The sequence below is a fragment of the Micrasema longulum genome, unplaced genomic scaffold (assembly GCF_059751315.1).
Source record: "Micrasema longulum isolate JH-2025_06_02 unplaced genomic scaffold, ASM5975131v1 h1tg001188l, whole genome shotgun sequence".
Taxonomy (NCBI): domain Eukaryota; kingdom Metazoa; phylum Arthropoda; class Insecta; order Trichoptera; family Brachycentridae; genus Micrasema; species Micrasema longulum.
Genome location: NW_028278375.1, coordinates 188,664 through 215,038, shown reverse-complemented (window position 1 = coordinate 215,038; position 26,375 = coordinate 188,664). Strand labels below are relative to the sequence as shown.

The 26,375-nt window shown below is 32.2% G+C and overlaps 1 protein-coding gene across 1 annotated transcript in view; it reads right to left on the bottom strand.

The window, feature by feature from the left end:
* LOC148276593 (RNA/RNP complex-1-interacting phosphatase homolog) overlaps positions 1-26,375 on the bottom strand; it is a 75,132-nt gene that overhangs the window by 5,626 nt on the left and 43,131 nt on the right. The window contains exon 3 of the mRNA XM_088234052.1: positions 275-306. Coding sequence (XP_088090178.1) covers positions 275-306 — 32 coding nt within the window. The remainder of the gene's footprint in view (positions 1-274; positions 307-26,375) is intronic.

The following is a 26,375-nucleotide window of genomic DNA, read 5'->3' as shown; positions in this document are numbered from 1 at the left end:
AAACAGGTATATATGGCGAGAGTGAACAATAACGAGGGTCGTGGTCGACCAAGAAAGACGTGGCATGATCAGATAAACAAAGATCTTAAGTCTGGTCATGTGAAAAGCAGGCAGAACCGAAAGGCATGTATGACAAGATGTATAAATGTGGAAGAAGCTAGGAATGTTTGGAAGGATATACGTGTGTGGCGGTCCATCCTCTATGCCCACCCCTACGGGGAAATGGCGTGATAGTAGTATTAGTAGTAGAAAACAATTTATTTATGTAAGATACCTGTTATTGGCGGAACTCCCACAAAAATATTCCTGAAACAAAGAAAATCAATCGTTTAATGATATGGTATTGAGTATTTTAATAACGCACAATGCGTATTTATAGTTAGTTTATTATGCAATCGAAAATACCTTGCTGCATAAATAAATAATAAGAAAAAATATAACAAAGAATATATTTACAATCCGATAACATGTAGGAGAAGAGAAAACGTCATAAAAACGTTCACAGCCGAAATTACCTTTATTCGGATAGAGAGATGTCAGAAGAAATTACTAACACCATTTTGATAAATTACAGGGGTAGGCGCTCGAAGTGTTACCAACTTCACGGTGCTGAAGCAACCAAACGGGTAATGACAGTGCGCTCATGTTTTCACACATGTCAGTCTGTTATATTGTTAATAATTCTACGGAAGCATATCGTTTTACGTCGCAGTTAAAAAAGTTATCGAAATGGAATTCAAATTCAACAGTGTTATCGCTCTGTATTTGGCTGGAAAATCGCTACCAGCCATTATTGACGAGCTACGACATTTACATGTTAATGTTTGTGCATCGGACCATTCCACGTTACCGGTAGCAAAACGCCATGGAGGTGGATATCCAAAAACAGCAACATCGACAGAAATGTAATGTACTCCAACGACAAAGCTCGGTTCAATTGGCGAAAAATCTTAATGTGTCTGTTCATATCATGGGGCGCATATTAAAAAATGAACCACGATTGAAGCCTTACAAAATACAAAAAGTACAAGATTTAACGCCTGCGCATAAGTTCGCCTAGCAAGAGCAAAGGTGTTAAAACACTTGCACGTTGGTGGCGAGCTAAAAAATTTGGTCTTTTCAGATGAAATTTTTTTTACGGTTCAGCAATATGTAAACAAACAAACGCTCGTGTATGGTTTGGGCCGCGGCAACTGCCACAGGACACTTTGGCCTCTAGAATGGACCATATGGATCAGTCCATTGGGTTTGAATCCGGGAATATGGCCCTTTTCACACATGCCACGCTAATCCATCCGGCGCGGTAATTTTACCGGGTTCACCCTACAAAATCTGACACGTTGTGTAAGCGTTTGTATGGTGAACGCGGTAAAATAAACGCCCCGGGTGGATTGGCGTGGCATGTGTGAAAAGAGCCTGTGGAGGCCACCGTTGTGATGAAATAAAGCTGTGAACTTTTTCGTGAAAAAACGTTGGGTTTCACGAGCTTTATAAGATGGTGCCGAGTCTTGTTGAAACGTCCTATGGTTTCTAATGAATTTTTCACGTGCCCAAGGTAACAACGCATCGGAAATCATTTAAACCTTTCCCTTTCTATCCATTTTTTTATGTAAGCGCGCCAATCATTCCGATTTTTGACATCTCCATCTCCAAGTACCTACTTGAATTTGGTTATGCCATGTCTTTCTCCAACCTTCCTCTTTTCCCGCATTCATTGCTCTTTCATTCAACCTTGTCGGGAATCGAATCTGTGCCGCGATTATGAACACTATCTTCATCTGTATATATCGAGACGGTACATTTAACTTCTGTACTATCTCTATCTACCTCGGTATGTTCTACCGAATTGCCATCTCGACGTCATATGATCGAATCCAACCAATAAATGACCCCAAAAATTTAGTCCGCGTTCCATCCTTGATTTTTTTTTTTTTTAAGTTTTGTTTAATATTTATATTAGGCTTCTGTGATAATAGGGCTTACTTTAAGCTAAAAATGTTGGCTTGAAAATGATTTTTTTTATGACTTTTGACAATTGACAAGACGGTGTTCTTCGCGTTCGTCTGTACTTATCTACCGAGCGATAACAAAGTCAGCTCCTTTAATGTCTCGATACGTACACTCAGGAAGATAGTTAAACAGATGGAAATGTTTTTTTTTCAATGTGGCAACATTTTACAGCCTAGACGCTCTAATATGTTAATAGGGCAGAATCTAGCCACATTATCGGTGCATCTAGGTGTTTGTTTTCGAAACTGGCAGTTATGTCAGAATTCAATTAGACTTCAAAATTTACTAATTTCTCTCTCTTATTTTTAATAGGCTTTTGAGAAAAAAAGTGCCAAAATCAGAAAAATTAAAAATGTAAATTAATCGTAATCAAAGGAAAATGGCTATGTGGATTGAATTTTTTGTCATTTTTAATGCGTAGATATGCGTATCGAGGGGTACTGGGCATACCGATGTATTTACATCAAATCTTGAATCGGTAGTGTATCTCCGCAATCGTTCGGGAGAATATATCTTCAACTGTGACGTCATAATAAAGCTATGTCCCTTAAGTGCGTAGATATGTGAACCGTGACGTAAGCTTCCCCCTGTTGCACATCGATGTACCTACACAATACTTGAAGGTAAGGGGTCGGTAGTGTATCTTCGTAATCGTTCGAGAGAATTTATCTTCAACTATCCCGTCATGGTGAATGTCCTTAGCTTCCCATCATAATCGCGGCCTTGAGACATCGTGAATGGAAGCCAAACTTGGTATAACGAGACCGCGAGGCAGACAAATTGATGTTAAAAAAATATGGCTAAATCAAGTAAAAATACAAAAATAAAGACTATCGAAAAGAAATCTGCTTTTAAAATAAAAATAAAAAAAAGGACATAAATGAAACCCTCCAAAAATCATTTTATCAGTAATTGTATCGATAACTATCTAGCATCTTTGAATTACCTAATAAAATAAAATGAATGCATCCTTTTTTATTCCAAAACACTTTGCATAATCAATTTCCAAATATCACAAAAAAATAAAGTAATGAATGATCTGAGAAACGCCGCTAAACAAAATTTCGAAAATTAAATGGCAATAAATTTTAATTTCATTTTTTAGCAATCGGAAATAGTTACGATTCCTTGAACATTAATTTAAAATGTTCCGAAATTATTTTTACAGACCACACGCGTAAGAGGACCCGCCCCGAATTCGGGCAAATTGATTTTGAAAAAAATCCAAATTGATCGATCTTTTTTTCTTTAAAATGCTAAGCAAATATAGTAGCGATAATCTGCATACAGAATACTGATCGTATCTGCAACGAATTAGATTGGGCAATTGAAAATACAAAACAATATTATGTTCACATAAAATTAATTGCATCTTGATAACGTTACGAAAATAATAATTTGTGTACTCGTATATACATACTGCGGTGATCGCATTTGTTAAGTACCGAAAGATGATAAAATCGGTTACGAAAATTTTGCTACACCCCCGCGTTAAATAGCGAAAGAAAATGTTTAGTGAGAGACACAGCGCACATGCGACTTTCAAATGTCGTTTACACGTGGACCATACCATAAGAAGTTATTATTGATATAAATTTAAAGTGGAAACAGCAGATTGAAAATATTACTAATAAACTTAAGAGACTAACGTATATATTCAAAACAATTCGAAATATAATTAATGTACAGGAACTTTTAAGGATTTATTTTGCATTGTGCCAATCAATTTTGGAGTACGGTATAATCGGTTGGGGTGGTGCGAGTGACACAGTTTTAAAAAGTGTATTTGCTGCACAAAAATCCATAATTATAATAATACCCAGAGTCACGATACAGACATCTACTGAAGAAATATTCCATAAATCACAAATTATGACACCACAACAATTATACGCTAAGACAATACTCACGTATAGATTCAAAAACTTCTCTTACTCAAATGAAAGACATAACCCCCACAATACATCACATACAAATAATATAATCACTAGATCCTCAACACAAAGACAACTTAAACAAATAAAAACTAATACCACTTTCGGACAAAGGGATTTTGAGTATTATTTAATTAAAATCTATAACTTACTTCCACTATCTATTAAAACAATTAGTAACGAGAAAATGTTTTAAAAGGCTATAAAAAAATGGATAGTGGAGCTAGGTAGAAGTAAAATGGATTGTTTCATTCACCCATACCAATATTGAATCAACTGCTCCACAAGTGTATTGCTAATGTTAGGTTTTTGTTATTTTCATTGTGTGTTTTGTAATATAAATAATAAAGTTGTACATAAATACCTTGTTTTTAAAACTGTCGGAATATTTGATAATTATCTTTGTATTTTAAGTTAGTCTTCTTTGTTTATTCTCAAATGTAATTTCAAAAAAGTATATTATTAAGTGTCTTCGGCACGGGAAACCCCAGTGGGGTCACATTATTTTTATTATTAATTATAGTTTGTAAGCGAAAAATATGAATAAATAAATAAAATAAAATACAATATTGTTTTATTCCAAGACTCAAAAATGGAGGCAGAAAAAATGTACCAGATAGTTTAATCAACAATGCTTGGAGTATGTCCAAATGTGTGTAGACAGGCTGGAATTCCTCCCTAGGGAGTTATTTAGTTCTAAAAGCATTGTTGATTAAAATAAATTGTATAAAAAGAAGTCTAAAAATAGAAAAACTGTTTTCAGGCGTTGCCAAGTGTATGGAATAATAAAATCAGATGAATCTTTTTACAACAATAAAGGTTTTAGCTCTTTAATTTCACTAAAATCTACAGATGAAAGAATTGAAGATATATGGATGTTCAAACATAGGCAAAATGGTGAATGTTACACAGTGTGTAAAGTGGCCACTTAAACCAGCTAATTACAGGTCATAAGCCCTGTAACTAGACTTCCATATTCCCTTATTTAAGGTATTCTCCATCCCTGTTGTAATTTGGTAATCTCAATGACTTCCGAGAGAGTGAAATCAAGTCTTTTGTCTACAAACATTTGGACAAACTCAAATATTATAGCAATGTATGTTTTTCATCGAAAAATATAAGTGCGAGGGGTGTTTAAAATATGAACTGTATCACGAACTAGCTCAACTAGCGCAACCATAATAATTTGTATCAACCTCTTGAAATATTGACCCGCATCAGTTTTGGTTACAAGTGCTATTATTTATCATTCACGCGTTCCCACCACGTCGCAGGAAGTAAGACATCTGTGCGATAATACAAAACAGAGTTAAAAAAACTAGGTTTTTTAAAATAAAAATTAAAATACTTTGATTCTAACCAATTCAAATAATTGTTTTATTGACTGTTTTCAAAACAACACGAGCTTTCTTATTGAGGTTTATTTGAGCAATGAATATTATTAGACTATGTAATTTTAACAGCATACTAAATACTAAATTTAATACATATAGAAGTAATAAGTCTTTGTGTCACGTAGTATTTCGTGTTTGTGGTATGTACAGTGGGGTAAGTAGGGGGGTTGAAATTCGACCATTAAAATTATAATATATGATAGTATTTATAACAAAATTAAACCTTGATAGTTTCGTAGTGCGTATGAGCTTGTGTAGTTTCGAAACCGGTCGGTAAAAAAATAAATATAAAGTGGTTAGAAAATCAGTTTTTATTTTTCTTTCAAATTATTTTACTATTATTCAACAAAAAACACACGGTTTTCCAATATACTCGTAAATACACTATTTAAAAAAAAGTACTACAACATATTTGTCCCGATAAATATGTCACCGGCATCAATAAAGGTTTCAGCTTTTTAACTTCACAAAGATCAGCAGATGGAAGAATTTAAGGAACATTCAAACAAAGGCAGAAAATGGTGAATGTTACACAGTGTATAATGTGGCCACTTAAACCAGCCAATGACAGGTCATAAGCCTAAAGTTCTAGACTTCTATTTTCCTTTCTGTAAAATGCTCTTCATTTCTGTTGTAATATGTTAATATTAAGAGTATTCAACGTCTTGGATGAACATATTAAGTTCTCCAAAACAACGTCTATATTTAAGATGAAGATCCATAATTGAATTTTATCGAGGGGTAGAGACCACTGTATAAGATTGCTTCGGGAATAAATATATAATATAGATGTTGTCTTCATTATTATTCACATACGTATACATGAATATCATCTTAATAGTGGTGCTGAATTATTTGTAAATATATATTTTAATTATTGCTAATCGAAGCATAAAATTATTTATTAATATGTTTATTAAATGACATATTCTACCATATACATGTGCTACTATTATTACTTTAGTGTATTATTTTGTACTTTTTTTTTACTATCAATTCATTACCGAATTGAATTATAAAAAAACTATAAATTATTAATAACATATTGCCATGAACTATTAAATAACTTTTCTGCATTCCATTTCCTGACATGTATAAATTTTAATTATTTGTATTTTAAAAAAATATTATTTTGTATATTGTTTTGATTATTTTGTAAATTGTTTTGATTACTTTGTATATCGTTTAATATGTTTATAAATGCTTTCGATTTATATATAGAAGATTCCCGACTTTACACGGAGTTTTCTAACAAGTCGGGACATAAAAAAATATAATTGTGCTATGATAAAATTGTGTATTTTGTGCATTAAATAAATAAATAAATATTAAATAATAGTTCGTCATCGGGTGGGTGTTCAGACATTAGTGCTAACTAAGATTTGAATAAAAGAGTAAAGACATAAAATTGTACACATATAAAATAATTACCATGTATTACTTATGTTTTTAATGCTTTGAAAAATGGTTTTTGGTTTATTTTTGAAATTTTATATATCATGATATATTGGACTATTGCTTTTAATGAAACTAAAAAGTAAAATTTAATATTAAAATACGGTATAATAATAGGTTGGTACGATTACAATTACTGTGTTTGTGGGTCGAAATCGTGAACGACAATAAAGTCATAAATCTGATGTGTTAATGCAGGATAAGTATACGGTGGTGGTCCTATTTTAATTAAAATTCAATTATTTTCATGAGCACTGTATAGAAATGAGAAGTTTTGAGTAACAAACTAAGCTATAAAGGTTTAATATAGATTAAAAACATAAAATCTGGATCATTAGCCGCGCCATTAGTTCCTTGGGTAAGTGGCGTGAGCATTCTGTTCTATTGACCAGTATGAGGACTGGAGTTTAATTCATGGTTTAATATGTAACATGTCAACATTATTAGGTTTACATTTATTTCTTCAAATCTTTTAGCTCTACGATACTTTTATTTTGTAAAGTATAAAAAATAAAGTACGAGTAAGTACAGCGAGATTGATGAAATTGGTACAAACAGTTTTATCGGCAAACCCCGGAAAAAAATGTCAGGAGTGTCGGCTGTCTCGATCGTAATTATATATATTTTGATTGCGACAGTTATGAATGGATTCGGATACTAAAATAATGTTTAATGGGGTTCCTATTTCATATTTCACGCGAAAACGAGATTTATATAAAATTACATGGAAAATATTATGTAAGATAAGAAAGTAGCCCAAAGGTTTTACACAATTAATATTCAAATTTTAATATAAAACTTCAGAGTCGATTATATAGATAAATCTTTAACAGTAATATCATATTCATAAACATGCTGGTAGAATTACTCGAATACTTAAAAGTCATTAGTTAAAGTTTAATCGTTGTTTATCAGTTGCACTAAACAATGGAAAGAACAATAAGTTTAACATTGATATGTAGGAATATGGTGAGTGTTGGTGATCCTCTCCCAGTTGGTGATGGACAGAAGTAAGGTTGTGGTTTGAATGCGTGTATTTATTACATGTCGAATAAGATACGGCACAGTGTTGTGGAGTGCGAGCGTAGCGGCGATGAGGCGTTGAAGTAACTGCACTTGGACTACATGCTGTAACTGAGTGACTGCGTTGAGCTGATTGTTCGGGCTGACTGGGGCTGACTGGGGCTGACTGGTGCTGACTGACTGACTGACTAGGCGTTACCACGCCCTGTGGTCTCTTTATAAGCCACGTTCCTTTGTTCTTCATATATCCATGGTAGGAACAATGTTAATGTACTGCAGGACAACGCTATTGACGTTATGAGCAAGACTTGCAAAATATGTATATATTATTGTGGGGTCCATAGTCCATAATCGATGACACACACACGTGTTAAATTATTTCAGCTGAAGTAGACTAATGACCGACGATGCGATGCCATAATTTTCTATCGAATCCAATACATTCGTATTCAATATAAAGCGATGACTTGCTTCATCTGTCGTCGCACTACATTTCAGAAGAAATTATTTAGCATGTGTGTGTCATCGATCATAGACTATAAACCCCACAAATATAAACGTTTTCGTCAAAATGGTCGAAAACAGTAAGATTAAACAACCCATTTTGAGAAAAACGCAACAATTATTTGACTCAAAGTCTTTTGTGTTGCAAGTCTCTGATATTGCCCGAATCTTTAAGTTAATCGTGTATTCATTTTTTTTTTTTTTTTTGCCAACATAGAAATTATTTTATTTATGTAAAAATACTTAAATTAGCACGAAGGCGCTAGCCACTGATTTAATCGTTTTAATCAATATTATACATTTAGTATAAAAACCAGTTTTGTGCGTAAAGGCGTATCCACGGCAGACAGTGATTTGAAAAAGCGATTAAAAGAGGATTACGACTTTTAATGGGACATAACCGAAATTAATTTACAAATTATCCAAACACGACTTATTAATTCCTAAAAAAATCTCCTAGGACGATAGTCTGGTGCCCACACTAAGAGCCCGCCAAAGCAACAATATACGCAAAGCCATATTTACGATCGCAACTCAATTTCAAATACATTACCACCGCCGAGCAGCCAATAAAACTCCGCGAGGAACCAGCACATCGGCGGGCGTATTATTTAGAAGTAAAAAATCTTTACGATATATTCATTTCAAAAACATTAAGACATTAAATGGGAATACAAAAGGCCGAAACTCGAAGGGAAGATGTTCTCGGGGATTTAACGGGCCAAGGACCAATGGAGGAAAGTCTAAAATGGGACTACCATAAATACAGACAAACTGCTCGAGTCAAAATTCGTGATGGGAACCGAGAACTTTCCAATTACTGAACAGTCGAACAGGAGAACGGGAGAACCTTCCACAAAACGAATGCCACGCGTACATATTGTATTACTCATTGTAAGGAGAAAATACATTTTATTTTATTTATTGAAAACTAAGAATATAATATTTTAATAGTTAAACGTTCTATCCGGTCAACGACTATGTAAAATTTGATAAAATAAATTATTATTTTATCACGAATAAAAGTAAATGTAATATTGATGTGGTCTGAGAAATATCTATTAAGGCAAGATATTTACAAGGTTAAGATCATTTTAAAGACCATTATGTCATTGCCTTAACCTCCATTGATTTTTTTTACTATTTTATTTTATTGATTAATTTCGTAAAAGGTACATGTTTTTTGAAAAATTCTGTACATATCTACTTTTACACTTCTAGTAAATGTTATCACTGTAACTCTCCAAAAAAGAGACTAGTTGGCGAGTGACTCACACTGTTGTAGTTGTTTATTGTTTATTATAAGATTTTATATAATTTTATAAACGAGTACATGAGAAAAAAATAAAAGCATAGGACATATAAAAGAAAAACATAAAAAATTAATACAATTATACTAATTAAAATTTAATGTAGTTTTTACACGTGTTAAAAAAAAAATTCTTTAGATTTACTTTAAATTTATTTATTGATATATTATTTTTAATAGTTTTTAATTCATTGGGAAGATTATTATATTTTTTTACACCTTTGAAGAATTAAGTGTGGAATTTAGGAATTTGAATATTATGTTGGTATCTGGGTGACTTATACATCTCAAATTCTTTAACTTTTTCTTTTTAATTTAATTTCTTTTAATATATTGTTTTAAGCAATTTAAAATCTGAGTCTGATCAAGTCTGAGGGGCCACTGAGTCTATCTTGGCGAATATGCGTGTAAATGGACGTAGTTATGCCGAAAGCGTCCAACTCTCAAATGATAAAAATGTTTTTAACGAAATTTAAAAAAAATAAAAATAAAAGAGCCGCACAAAACATTCAAACCACTTAGACGTTTTTAAAGTTAATATAACAGTGATAGCCGTGATGTGGGTTAGAAATTTCTTTAATTGGCGAAAAAAGTATGGCACTTGGAAATTGGACGTTTTCAGCACACAAAGATATCGTAGTATCGTATCGAAATCGATATTACGCATTTGTAGCATTTTTGGGGTTGGACGCTTTCAGCATAACTACATCCGAATGATATTTGTTCCCATATAAACGATTACATATAAGTTTCAAAATTGACTAGCTTGACCTGTTGAAATTATTTAAAAAATAAATTATATTCATGCATTTTAATAACGATATGGGAGTTAAAATTTTACATACAAATAATAAAAAATGACTAAAATTAAACAACATGGAGGTATTTCATATTAAATAAGCTTTAAAAAATAATATCACCCTAATAAATAATTTAAAAGGGGTGTTTTCACACCAGAATATTTCATAGTTCCTGGACTGGTACCTGAAGCGTAAGACTGATCATCACTGCATGTAACCGAGATGATCAAGATACGCTGCGATTGGTGTAACAATACAAGGCTCTAGGCACCATTAGGTTTGGAAAGGAAATAATGATGATGAATAAGCAATCAAATATTGTTTCAATAAAGCCCACTTTTTTATTTAAAAATTAACCAATTGTTTAACGTTCAACCACCTATCCCCTTCCCTTCCTAAACCCCCCCCCCCAACAAGTTCAGCGACAAATCTTTAAATATTATGAATCAAATTTTAGTGCATGTTCGGACATGGTGGTGTATGCACCCTCTTTGACTCTGCATGTAATTTATGTATTTTTTCGTAAATACTATGTACACTTCCTCTTCTTCATTATTTTTCCGCGCCGAATGGTGCATAAGGCACTGTATTGCAGCGTATATTGATAATTTTTCTTACATGAAGGTAAGTAATGTATACTACGGTGACGGTAAAGGTGATAGTGTATTTTAGTATTTGCATGTTGGTGTAATGAGTATCCTGACGAAGAGACATAAAAAGTCGGTAAGAGGTTAAATAAATTAATTATTTAAAAGTAAAAAATGTATAAAAAACTAGAATATATATTTTATGCATCAAAACGCCTTCAACGGGATTTAAAAAGTGGGGAAATTTAAAAACTGCAAAGTGACATAGGCATTTAAAAAAAAGGGAAAAATGGAAAAAAAAAATGAAATTGAAATATTGAGTAAATCGAAAGAACGAAAACCGTTTGTACATAAAATAATGAAAGGAATTTGAATAATAACCAAGGAAAAGCAGTGTGAAAAGTATTCTATTTTGAAGCGTAAAAGGTTAAAGATAATTACAGATTCACCTTTTGTTGGGACACAAAAGGCGGTGCGTGGGCAATAGGAGGTCGGGGTTACATTGGATTTCCTTGTATGAGAATATTTGCAGTTATTTTTCGTGGTAAACTGGCGTTTTAATATAATTCAGTGCTAAGCGATGGTGGAAACTATATTACACACGACAGAAAACAGTAGACAAAGTAATCGCTTTGGCTTTAGACCAAGGTACAAGAGAAAATACATCCTTTGTAATAGTTTCAAAACTTATAAGTTGAGTTGAACGTTAAGTTCCTACGCGCGAATAAGCATTTTATTGTTTTGTAATATCATCCCGTACTATGACATTTTTAGACAAGTTTATTGATGAATTGAAAGCCAATATTTACTTATGAAGGAGGAAAAGCGTTTTGTGACGGACCATTTTATGGACAAAGGCGGATGCATTAAAAAAATTGCAAACTTTAAAATAGTATTTGATAAATTTGCAAAATCAACACAGAAACTTTAACAAAAAAAAATGTATTATACAAACAAAACAATAAGAATAGGTGCGTAGATTTCCACGGTCACTATTATCAATACCCACCTATCTTATCTATTATGTATATGGGGTTTTGCTAGAAAAAATCAGATCTCGGAAATAAAAGTTCTTCAGAACAGAGCTCTAAGAAACATTCTTGGACTTAAATGGGATTCCCATGTCAAGGATATCTACCGACAAACAAAGATACTTCCTTTCGAGGTAATGCCACTGCATGACATAACCAATATCATAAACTTTACTGCTCACACAAATTTAAAATACACATTTGGTTATGATATTCATAATTACAATACGCGTTACTTAGTGAATCTTTATGTGTCTAAGTTTTGCTCAACAAAGTTCGGCAGTAGGTCTTTGAAAAGTATTGGCCATTCCGAATATAATAAACTGCCGGATGAGCTAAAACACGAAAAATTGAATAAAAAATCCAGATGTGTCGCAATTAAAAAACATTTCTTAAATCTTTTTGATAGTGATAATTATTAATGCAATTTAAAAAGATGGTGTAAAGTATTGTGTTTTATGTTTCTTTTAGAATAATGTTTTCTTACTATTTTGGATGTATTAACTATGTATGGTATTATGTGTTGTCAAAAAAATGTTTTTTTATGTACGGTCCCAAATGAGTTTCTTTAATAACTCCTGGGAGTATAATATGTTCTTTTTGTATTATATGTTTTATCAATAATAAAAATAAAAAATAAAATATGGGTGATTCAAAATAAGAACGTTCCTATTCAGAAAGAATCCAAATAACACGGAATAACCTAAAAAATATACTCATTGAAAACAATAAGATATTTACAAATTACGAGTTTTGATTTTTTTCAAAAATATATTTAGCTAAAGGAATTTCTCATTGCCTAGAAACTATATAAAAAAAATTATTTCTTATAGGAAGTTTCAAAGTATTTATTTTCTATTTTTATGAAGAGTAAGCATCCAGAACAATTATAAAAAACGTGCTTCCACTAAATGTGTCAACATTAAAAAAGTAAAATAACATTCCGAAAATACTTTCCTTCTGCTTTTTAGAAAAAAATAAATATTGCCGTTCTTATGATTTATCCAAATATTTCAACTTTGAGGGCATTTTATTTTAGTCGTAAACCATGCAAGAAAATGGGAAACTAGTCATGGTAGGGCAGGATTCGAACCTCGGCCCTTCTGGTACGGAGTCCGCGACAGTACTCCCGTGGTCCCCCACAACCTGTATCAATATCATGCGCATGTTTTTTTATATTCGTTTACGATTTTCCGTTTAAAAGTATTATCGTTTTAAAAGTTTAATTTTTACTTTCAACATACGTATGTGCGTTTTAATTTAGAAAAATATTTCACCCTTTTCTCTAGAAGTTACTAAAATTCCATTCAGTTAAGATTATAATAAATTAATAAGGCTGTGTGACCAATGAAAATCAAGTGGGAAAGGAGGTACAACTGGTAGCATTTTTTGTTTCTTTCCTTTGTTACGAGTTAAAGTTATAGTTCATTGAAACCCTTAGCACCTAACTGGCCACTTGTCCGGGTGATATGCCTAAAACCCTCAATTAAAAGGTTTTAATCGACCCTAATAACGAGTCGAATCCGCCCTCTCTATCAAGGTGGCAACACCGCGGTATAAAGGGGTGATTTAGTGTCATCGAACCTGGCAATTATTGTTTTATTGAAAAAATCTACAAAACGTCAATGCTTCCGATACACAATCGATTAAGGTAGATTAATTGAAACTGAAAGGAATAATTAGGGGGTCAAAACTGTCGGTATGGGCTCTAATCTCCCAAAGAGGATTCGAAAAAACGCAGGTAACCTGATTTTTATTCATAAAAAATGAATATTTTCTGTTAAGATTTTTAGGGATAAGCATGACATAAAACTATAATAGCTGGAATATTAATAAACTAAAATATTATGATAAAATAAACGTGAAACTTTGTCTCCAACTAATGATTTTTTTTTCTTCCGACCGGTTTTTAAGCTACACAAGCTTGTATATTATATAATAATATCAACAGCAAAATCATTTAAAAAAATATATTAACCCGCGAAGCCTCTATTTAGAGGCTTGTCAGCAGGTGGGAAAGAGAGGATATAGAAGGAGGTAATGAAAAATACTACAAAACACCCAGACCAATAGAGAAAAAAATCGTTTGAGGATTTTTTCTTGCAAGTGGCGGTAATCGAACTCGCGACACCAGTTCCACAGTTGGCCGTCTAACCAACTGCGCTATGGCGTTGGCATACATGCAATCAAGATACAAGGAACTGTTAACATTCAAGAAAGCAATAGTTTAGATATTTGTTAATTTACGCAGATCGTTATTTTTTGTTTTCATAATATATGTAAAGGTAAATCTAACCTTTTAAGCATATTTTTTTAATGTGCAGTATTACAAGGCAACATTACCCGCCAAGTTTATGTTTACTCAGAGGTAGAATATTTAAATTTTAATTTACCAATTCTATTCTTCATTTTTAATAATATTTGGATACACAAAGTTGTTAGTTTAATCCGACTTACAGATTTAAAATATTTTGTTGCTTTTATGTACCGCTATGGAGAAATAACGTAAATCTTCAAGTAATAAAGAGGATTTTAAAATTATATGACAATCCAAATGATAATTTCGATGCTATACAAAATCAGGAGCATAAATAAATCGAAGAATTGACGAAAATTCAGTGCCGATTCTACTTTATTATTAAACAGATTTTTCATAGCATTATTGTGCCTCGAGAGCAATATTTTCATGATTATTATTTTACCATTCTTCACACTCGAGTATATGACCCATTTGTCTTAGGGGCTAACCAGCTTCGTTCGCACGCCTGTCACTCGTTCAATAATTGAAATTAAAATATGGCTGAAACCCTCTAGCCCAGGCGTAGTACACGTCGGATTTATATGGTGTAATTACACCCCTGTGAATAATTTTCAGACGGGGCAAAAGTGCCGCGACGGGTATCGAACCTGAAGTCAATTAGTCTCAATGTAAATTAATTACGGACCGTTTTACATGCGATTGCGTGGATTCACTCGGACTTCACGTGTTGAGGTACAATTATTATCGAACGCAGGATCGATTATAAGAGTAATCGATTGGTGGACTGCATTCATTTCTCGCGAATCTTAATTGTTCTTATATATGACTTACATTTATATTCCGCACACCACATAATTATAAATGCTTCCATACATTGAAAGATAATAATTGTATTCGTTAACTAAATTCACTTCATACGAGCAATGCTATCGAATTATAGGACATCAATTTATGCCCACATTGAGTCAACTTGTCATATACAAAAAAAAAAAAAAAAATTTCAATGTTTGTTTTGTTTCTGAACATATAAATGTAATTCAGTACCTATATTCGTAACACAATAAGCCAAGACCACATTTTTAGCCCTTAATTAAAAAAAATATTCCAACATTTCCTTTTTTTTTTATTGGTAATAATTTATATGTACAAACTAACAATTATTTATATACGTCCCAGTGAACTACATATTTATAGTTCGTCTGTAGACAAGATGTAGATATAAGTTCTGCAATGCAGGAAAACCATACACATTATATCTTCGCCGTTCAGCAAAAAAATCACGAACCCTAAAACAGGAGGTATATTTAATATACCATTCAAAGCGTAAAATTATGTTCTTTATGAGGCAAAAGTCACCGAAGTTACATCGTTACAAAGAAATTGCGTAAATCCATTGTTAGTGAAAAATAGTGGTGAGACGTTCAATAAAATCTTAACAAGCCTAAATCACTTAAGGCAGATATAATTTATTGACAGTTTAGGCAGATCCCTATAATTTGTAAGACAGTTTTCTTCCTAAATGCATTTTGTTAGTGTTTCGGTATTTGTATAGTAAAAAATAAAACAATAAACACGTTAAAAATATTAATTTATATAAAACATGTTTTTAACTACAAAATTCAATAATTATTTCTTATTTGATTTAAGATATTTTATTATTTGTAATATTTCCTTCCCGTCATTAACTCTTTTGGGTTGCATTGTCCAGATTATAGAAAAAAAAAAAAACAACAGTCACTAAACCAAATTTTATCCACCTAGCCACATTAAAAACCTTCCAGCAATGAATCGAAAGAAAAAATAGTTTATAATGGAATTTATAAAAAAGACCAAGGAATTGTGTTGCATACATGTTGCAACTTCCAAAACGAAAAATTAAGATTTTTCCTACTTCTCCAAACTTTCAAATTACGATTTCTCAAAATGGTGTTTTTTTGGGTTAGTAATTTGTGCCTGAACGGCGACGATATGTAAATGTGACGCTTTATATCACAAAACAATTAGCAGTTTAGAGTAAAAATAAGAACTCGAGTATATCTCTTTTTATTTTAATATTTAAAAAAAAAACAGAGTATGTGAGAGCGCTCGCCCCTTACCTAATAGGGCGATATTTTTAGGACTTGGGCGTGGAAAACGAGATCAAGCAATATATATGAAAGCACTCGCCCTACATTCAGTATCCGGGCTCTTCAAATACTTAAAAGCAAAGATGGTCTAGTATATTATTTATTGACTTTGTGGAATAACATAATTACATTTATTAAATAAAGCACTTTATTATAAGACAACATATTATTATTTTGGAGTAAAGATCATTATCTGGGCCCGTATTACAATGGAAAGTCAACATTTATCTTCAATTTTAACTACGAAGTGATATCAAGTTTTCTGTATGAAAAATTGAATATGCATGCATGCATGAATTATAGGTTACCGACGAAAACGACAAATATACATTTGCGTTCATAAATATCGATTAGACTTTATACCGTTTCGATATGTATCGATAAAGACAGCGTTAGTAATCGCGGCCCTGGGCTCCGATTACAATGGGAAGTTAACATTCATCTTCAAATTTATCTACAAAGTAAAATTGAGTTTTCTGTATGAAAAGTAGAATATGCATATAATGCTTTCTTCTAAACACCTTCAATAAATTATAGGTTACCGACGAAGATACTGTTCATGCAAATATACTCATTTTCTTACACAAATATCGGTTTTTCTTTATAAGTCGAAGATAACTCTGTTAACGTCCCATTGTAAAAGGGGCCCTGGTGAAGTTTAAAAAAACCTGATAACTACACCTGTAGATAGAAAGATCTGCACTTGACGAAAATTACTATATGTTCATCATCATCATCAGTGGCGTTACAACCCGTTGTGGGCCCTGGCCTCCTCCAGAATTTGTCTCTATTCGTCCATGCCCCCCGCGGCGCTTCTCCAGTTCGTCAGGCCAATCGCTCTAATGTCACTTTCCACATTATCCAGCCATCTTAATTTTGGTCTGCCTCTGCTTCATCTGCCGTCCGGAGTGGTATAAAGAATCTTTTTTGGGGTGCGGTTATCATTCATTCTGTGCACATGGCCCAACCATTGTAATCTTCTTATTTTGATGAGTTGTGCAATGTTGGGTTCGTCATACAGTGCCTCTAATTCATGATTAAACCGTCTCCTCCACGCTCCGTTTTGGTTGAGAGCGCCAAATATCTTCCTTAATATTTTTCTTTCGAATACTAATACCATATTTTCTTATCTTTTGGTCATAACCCAGCATTCGGCACCATAATAATGACCGGTCTGAGGAGAGTTTTTACTATATAGTAGTGCTCCAAAATAAATTCAAGTGGTCTAGTGTTTTATTGAATAAATTAAAGATGGTCTCGATAACTAATTCCCTAGGAGGTGGAATCGAGTCTTGTCTACAAATATTTTGAAGAATAAACGTTAATCAATCTTGAAAACTGAATATACAGTGCTACAAAAAAGAACAAAAGCCATACATAAATAACTATCATACATGATTATGCACGAGTTTATAAGTAGGGACTTTCTCGCATTAGTAAGAGACGAACTGATCAAGTTTTAGCCGGGAGTTAGGACGCCGAAAACATAATAACGCCCGTGTCATAATTTTCAATAATCGCAGTTCCATATACGGGGAAGTGACGGGTAACGGAATAGCGAAAGGAATCGGTGATCGCGTGATTTATTGAGGCGTACCCTGGCGCCACCTGTATTCGTGATACTTCGTGGGCGAGACAACTCAAGATGCTGCGCTGCTGCTCGCAGTAGAGATTCGGGAATGAATCACAAGACGACTCGTCACCCGGGAGCGGGCGGTGATAGGCGTTACCGGGAACTGGTGACAAATTTGACAGAATATTGAGGTTTGATATATTTAATATTACATGTCGAGGCTTAACCGACAAAATGACAGTCATTAAAACAATTTACGGGATAATCCCAATTAAAGCTTTTTTATTCGTTCAACGCATGACCCGAATTCAATTAAATAAATTTGTAATAAAATGGTTACTGGATTAAGTAGATTTAAATGGACAGAACACATACAAAATATAACACAAAAAATTAGAAAACTTTCCCATATCTTCAAGTCGATACGTAACATCTTATCCTTAATTAAACTCAAACAACGGACTCACGGCTCAAAGGTCCGTGGTTCGAATTCCAGTCTACCCCAACTTGATTCCCATTTTCTATTAGTGAGTTATTTACAGCTCGTTAAAAATGGCCCTTAAAATGAAATATTTGAGTAAATCATAAGAACCCAAATATTTATTTTCCAATAAAAGAAATTAAATAAAAAACAACTTTGTGTTTACCCACTTATTTTTTTTTCCTACCGTCCGGTTTCTACGCTACACGAGCTGTGTGTAGCTTTGAAACCGGTGTGTAGACAAAATAAAAAACAAGAGGTTAAGAACAAAGTACTTTTTTAAAGAATAATCTACCCACTAATGTTAGAGACGCCCCCTTCTTTATTTATATTTAAGTCAAGATTGAAATGTCACTATCTAAATATTGAAATTGTTCCTTTATCCTTCTTCTTTCCATCCTATCCTCTCTCTTCTCTTCATAGTTTAGTGTTAATTTTTTTAATGCATTTTTATTTTTGTTGATCTTTGCTTTCAATTTTTGTATAAAATTGTAAGATTCAATGTGTCCATGTATTTATAATTTTCTCAAACTGAACGGTTTGGGGGTAGGAAGAAATTGCCTTCAGGCAATATGCCCGCCCTTTTATGTATATATATTGCATATGTACATATATAAAGTGTCAAATAAATAAATAATAAATAATGTATTAATATGAATACAATAATTTAGACAAACTCGAATTATTGTTGAATAAACATTAACATATTACAACAGACAGGAAGAACATTTTACATACGGGAATGTAGAAGGCAATATGCCCGGCCTTATATGTATATATATTGTAAATGTATATAAAGTGTCAAATAAATAAATAAATACTTTTTTATTTAAATGTGTTTAAGTTGTTTATATACATTGATGTTTTTTTCCTTCATAAATGTTTTTTTCCATATCATAAAAAAAATTTACTGCCTTATATACAATTGAATCGAGTGACTTCGCCTGGCAATATTATTGGCAATAATTCGTGCGAACTAAGGATGTATGCGCATTCCTTTAGTAATTCGTGTCTCCTTTCTTCCAATTCATTATGCGGCACGGTGATTTCCATCCCATCGTGTTATATTACGAGTCGATTTGTAACGGTATTGATGTACGGGCGGTACCTTCATTACTTACCGAGAAGGGAATTTATGATCCACGATGCTGATTTTTACCAATCGCCGTAACTGGAGACATGTTAAATGGTTTCAACTCAAATTTGTTAACACGAAACAAACGTATTGATAACCAATAAATAATTTGTTGCTCGGGGAATAGAGCGCATTATTTGTCGAACTGGAATAAGGCCCATTTCACATGTATCGTTCCAATCGAGACGGCCAGGTTGAATTAGGGTGGGTGGATACGAATTCAAAATTATGACAATGAATATTCAGAAAACCATTGCAGCATTGAAGAAGGTTTATCAGAGTTGTCTATGGGCCTGTGAAAGAAAACAACCATTGGCGTCGTCGCTACAATACTGCCCTGGGCCCCGATTACAATGGGAAGTTTTAATTTATCTTCAATTTTATTTACAAATGAAAGTAATGTTTTCTGTATGAAAAGCAGAATACGTATACATTTTTTTCTTCTAAACATGTTGAATTAAAGGTTACTGAAGTAGATACTTCAAATTTTCATGCAAATATACTCATTATCGAACACAATTATCGGTTTTTCTTTATAGACAGTCGAAGACAACTCTGTTAACTTCCCATTGTAATCGAGGCCCTGCTATGCCTAAAAGTTGTAACAGAAAAAAAACGTTTTTCTACTTATGTAATATATATTTGATAGCCTCACATATTTACTAAGCCAGCAAGTCATTTCAGCTTTTCGTATATTAGACATTATCTTAAAAACAAAACATTTTTTTGATAAAAAAATATTCCAGATGGGCAAATCATTATGCAGTAATCTCTAGTAAAATTTGCAATTGCCACTTTGAAGCTTATCAGGGCAGAATAGGGAGCCTATACGATACCTATGGAGTGCCCGATGTGATCAGTTCCCGGATGTTCGAGGTAGGTTGGCTATATAATTAGTATGAACGACTATAACCCCGTAAAACACCTAAATCTCTGTGTGCCATAAGGACGACGTAGATCAGGAAAGCCCGAAATGCGATGGATGGACTGCATCAGCACAGATACAACAACGCTGGTAGTGGGGAACTGGAAAGGAAGAGCAGAAGACCGCCAAGAGTAGAGGAGACACCTGGATACAGCCAGGAGTCTTGGCTAATGATGATGATGGTTTGATGATGATGGGCTTATGATGATGATGATAGATACTTATTTATTTTCTTTTTTCGATCAATTAAAGATAAAATAAAAAATATTATCAAATTTAACCTTCGATGTCATACACATGAAACTAGGGATAAAAAAAAAGGATTACCGACGAGGAGAAAATTAGAGTTTCAAAACTCATTGTACAAGGGATAGAAGCTGTACAATGAGTTACCTGAAGAAATAAAAGAAAAAGAAAACATTGAAATATTTCAATTTAATTTAAAAAAAAAAAAAAAAATTAATGTAATTTTCAATTTTTTGTACGAAATAGTCTTAAACTTAAGTCCTGCTGAGTTGCATACATACAACTCGTCAGCAGGTTCTTACAAATTGCTTCGATTATTCATACTTAACCAACATTAATATTAATTTTACTTGAAAAATATTACATATATCCATTCTACAGGACTCATATTGCCCATATCGAGTCTGTCTAACACCGTTTTCTAAGAAAAGTGGAATGGTTGCTCGGATTACAAAGGGGTAATTATTCCTATTTTGAAATAGAGCAATCTCTTAATCTGTCTTCATTGGAGAGACGTAGAACTGAGATGGACCTTATATGCATTTTCAAAATACTTAATGCTTTAAGTGATGTCCCATCTCTGTTGCAATCAATTTATTTTCATGTTCCCAACCGTGTCACCAGAAGTCAAAATCTACTATTTATAAAATCTTCTAAGAGCAACTTTGGTTTTTATGCCCCAATGTCCAGAATGTGTAGATTAGTCAATTCATCACACGACTTGGAATTTTTTGGGATAGATCTTCCGGCTTTTCGTAGATCTCTTCGCGACTATACAGTGTGGGATGAAGTTGGATTGGCATGGTTTAGCTCAAAGTTTTAGGTCTTTCGTTTTTTTTTATATATTGTATACAATTATTATTTTGCCCTTGTTTGTCTTTGCTAAATAGTTTTATGTTCTTTTTGTTCAGTTTCTTGCATTTATGTTTCTTCATGTAACCGTTGTAATTGGCTTAGGCCGTATAAATAATAAATAAATATTACATACCTATTACATTATCAAAAATTAAAAACTAACTGTACTGTATGTTTCCTGAATAAAAGAAAATAAAAAAAAAAAAAAAAAATCACTAATACAAAACATTTTTTTCTACTAACCATAATTTGAGCAAATTAACTAACATTGTTTGGTAACATGTTTAATATTTTAGGTAAACTGTATTGCAGTGTCCTTTTTCCATATTTATTGCAATATCTAGGAACAGCTAGACAGCTAGCTTCCATACTAGTAAACCTGGTGTTGTAATCATGTACCAACTTGTGTTTATACTCGGAGTGCGACGCATGCTGACAAATTAATTTGTACCAAAGTAGAGCCCTAACAGATCATTTATTTACAGATTTATACATCAATGATATTGACATATTGTGTCTCTGGCGGTATAAATCTTTATGTAGTGGCAATTTGATCATATAATTTTGTAAAGTTTGAATAAAATTCATTTTAGTTAATACACTTCATAACCCCCAGGAAGTTATAGCGTATCGTATAATTGATTCAGAGAGACATAAATAAATAATTCGTAACGTATTAACAGGAACATAATATTTTAATATACACATTATATTACGTATTGCTCTTGATCGCTTACACAATTTTCTAATATATGCATCCCATTTAAAATAACAATCAATATATTATATAAATAAAAGACGAGTGATACTATAATCCACAAATTTGGAATATCCAGTGACCGGTTTCATCGCTTTCGCGACATCTTCGAGACTGGTATCTTTATTAAGGAGTTCAATGTATTTATACAAAACAGAGGTAAGGATAGATAATTCAAAATCATATGAAAGTAAATTAAATAAAGTTATTTTTATCTTAAGGATCATTATCAATTTTTTTTCGGGTAAACTAATCGAGTTGATATAATGCTATTTTAATGAGTTTAAGTATTTTATTTTTAGTGTCCCATGGATATTCCAAATTTGTGGATTGAAGTATCACTCGTTTTTTATTTATATAATAAATTACAATGAACTTCCATCAAGAATTTTCCCTTACAAACTTAAATGTTTTACAATCAATAGTTAAACCTAAATAAACATACTGCTAAATATTTTCAATATTTTCACACATGCACGATTGCATAATATCACCATGGATACATGCATCTTGAGAAATTGTGATAAAAATTGTAATGTTATTAAAAGTTTATATTAGTTTTTTAAGATGTTATGAATTAACTTAATAAGGCATAATAAAATACATAAATGAAAAATTACTTTTAGGGGTTAACTGAATTTTTCATCAATTACTTTAAGACGATTTTAACATGTAATGAGAAATCATTTGAAATGACAGAGTGACTACCACAATGACTAAGATTAATAAGAAAAGTATTGGGAAGAAATCATCAGCAATATTCAGGAGGCGTATTTAAATTTGGCAGACATAAGCATAGAAAAACGTATTTGAATGAATAATAATTATCAAAATGTCTATTATTACTCATGGTGTAACAAAACGTTTGCCTTCCCACTCAAAATAATATTTTTGTACAAGATAAATGCACGATATTAAAAAGGTTACGATTTCGATATTCGGATGATCATAGGTCTGAAAAATTATGTATTGGCGCCAGGGAAAAAAGCCTGTTTGGTTGTATAGTTTAATTTTAAGTCTAGATTAGCGATACTTACGTCGAGTTTTTTCATCCCAAATATAAAAAGCGGGAAATACAAAAAAAACGCTCACCCATTGTGTTTTATGATTTCAGATAGACCAAAAAAACAATTGTGCCAAATAAAATATTTTTTTAGTAAAACATTTAAATTTGTTTAAGTGAAAATTCTTGATCGAAGTTCGTTGTAATTTATTATAGAAACAAAAGACGAGTGAAATTTTAATTCACTAATTTGAATTATCCAGTGACCGGTTTCATCGCTTTCGCGACATCTTCCAATCACAAAAGCGATGAAACCGGTCACTGGATATTTCAAATTTGTGGATTGAAGTATCACTAGCCTTTTATTTCTATAACACATTTTTTATTAAATCAATTTATTTTAACCATAAAATTAGGTATACGTACACACTTTAACATTACACTGCAGAAAGAGAACGTTTTTAAGGTAATATGGAAGTCTAGGCATTTACAGGGCGTATGACTTGCCATTGGCTAGTTAATGTGGCGATTTTTCACACTGTGTAGCATTCACCAATGTGCCATGTTTGAACTGCCATATTTCTTCAATTCTTCGAATAGTTGGTTTTCGTTCTTTTGTGGAAAACAAATACTTTAACAAATAACAAAAGGGATGGAGAACATTTTAGATAGTAAAATATGGAAGTCTAGGTATTTACTTTATTTACACTTTGTAACATTCACCATTTTGCCTCTGTTTAAAAATCCATATTTCTTCAATTGTCCCATCCGTTGGTTTTTTGTGTTAGTTAAGAGCTAGAACCTTTATTGGTGTGAAGAGATTCGTCTGATCGAATTATATCACATACTAGGTATTCATGTCTACAAACATTTGGACAAATTCAAAATATTACAAATATCTTTACATATTTTTTTAAACGATTACTGAAGGCATAATTTAACCAATAAATCTTATAAAATGCTTATATTTCTTTCAAAAATATTTTTTTAAATTGATTTTTTTCTTTGATTACCTTCCTGTCAAATTCATTTGAAAAAAAAATACTTGAAATTTTTTTTTTAATGAAAACCAATGTTCTTGAATTTAGACTAAATTTCAAGAGGCGTTATCTGCCAGTCGAAAATAATATTTTTTTTATTAGAAACACCTAAAAATGATTATTTATAACTAATGTTTATTTAAAAACAATGTTTTGAGTTTGTCAAAATTTTTGTAGACATTCCCTTCTGTAAAATGTTCTTCATGTCTGTTGTATTATTAAATATTAACAGCTTTTTAGAGGCTTGAATCCAGACCTTGTCTACAAAAATTTGGACGAACTCAAAACATTGTTGATGAATCCACCTGGTTCAAGAAGAAGTATTACAATGGAAAAATATTTTCAGGTGTTGCCTAGATGAAGGTGAAATAATTTAATCAAATGAATCTTACCCGCAACAATAAAGGCTTCAGCTCTTTAACTTGACAAACGTCAACAGATAGAAGAGCCAAAGGAATGGTGAATGTTACGCGATTATAAAGTCGCCACTTAAACCAGCCAATGACATGTCATAAGCCCTGTGTGCCTAGACTTCCACATTCCCTTATGAAAAATGTTTTTCCTGTCTTTTGTAATATGTTAATGTTTATTTAACGATAATTCGAGTTCGAATAAATTATTGTATTTATATTAATACATTACAACAGAGACGAAAAAAATCTAAGAGAAGGGAATATATTTGTCTAGGCATTTACTGGACTTGATTGACTAGTGTCAATTTCAAACATGCCAGAATGGTAAATGACTGTAATATTACCTTCTCTCAGATGTTCTTCATCTCTGCTGCATTGACATGTTTTTATACTTTTAAACTAGTTTTGATTACTTAAATTGTATATATGTATATGAAATCAATATATTGCTGCTCTTACTATGTGTCATTAATTTTGAAGATGTTTTTTAAATTGACATAAATTGATTTTCTTATTTAAGGATTCTTTCCATCGTTTCTTTAAATCCCTTAAAATATGTATGTGTATATTTAAGTTTTTCCTTTTTAAAAAAATGTTATTATTTTATTTTATTTTTACATCTAAGCATGTTTTTCATTCTTTATTTTAATTCTAAACTTTTAATTACTTTTACAAATTTTCTTCATTTTTTTACTTTAATTTTAATTTTTAAACAACTTCTATTCATGTTTATTTTCCTTCTCTTTATTGTACTTTAATTAATAACCTAACATATAATTATAATACAATATGGAAACTTTACTGGTTCATTAGAGTTAAATCTAACTGTGTAAAATATAAAACAATGTAACTGTACTGTATGTTTCCTAAATAAAAGAAAATAAAATAAAATAAAATAAAAATAAAATCTCTGCTGTAAAATATAAATTTTTATTTATGACGCGATTTTTACAGAAGGACGTTTTAAGACGGCAGAATCGTATGATTTCCGTATTTATTATCAGATCACAGCCTTAAATGCGGTTTCATTTCATCCTTGTTCGCTGTTACATTAATAAAATGTAAGACTCGAGGACAACACATTTTTATTCTTAGAGGTGGGGGTCAGTGCTATGCAAGCCCTTGACGTCACTGCGACCTGTGAAGATCTATCGTGAGGACAACACATTACTAGTTTTTCATTTTCTCGGAAGTCTTAATAAGTTGACATAAAAAAACGAGCGGCTAAAATCTTATTATTTCTCGATCCCCATCCAATAGAGCATATGGCATTATATTGGTGTTTCACATGCAGCGTATCTCGATCATTTCTGTTACAAGGTAGGCAAGGTGATTAGTTTTACGCTTTAGATGCCAGTCCAGGAAAAAATAAATACTGTAGTGTAGTTTCACATTAGTAACCAATATTTCACGTACACCTCTGACAGCAATATGACCCAGGTTCTCAAGTATGGAAGGCGATCACGCTAACCACTAACAATACTAAGAAGCGGACTTATCTCCATTCAACGAGG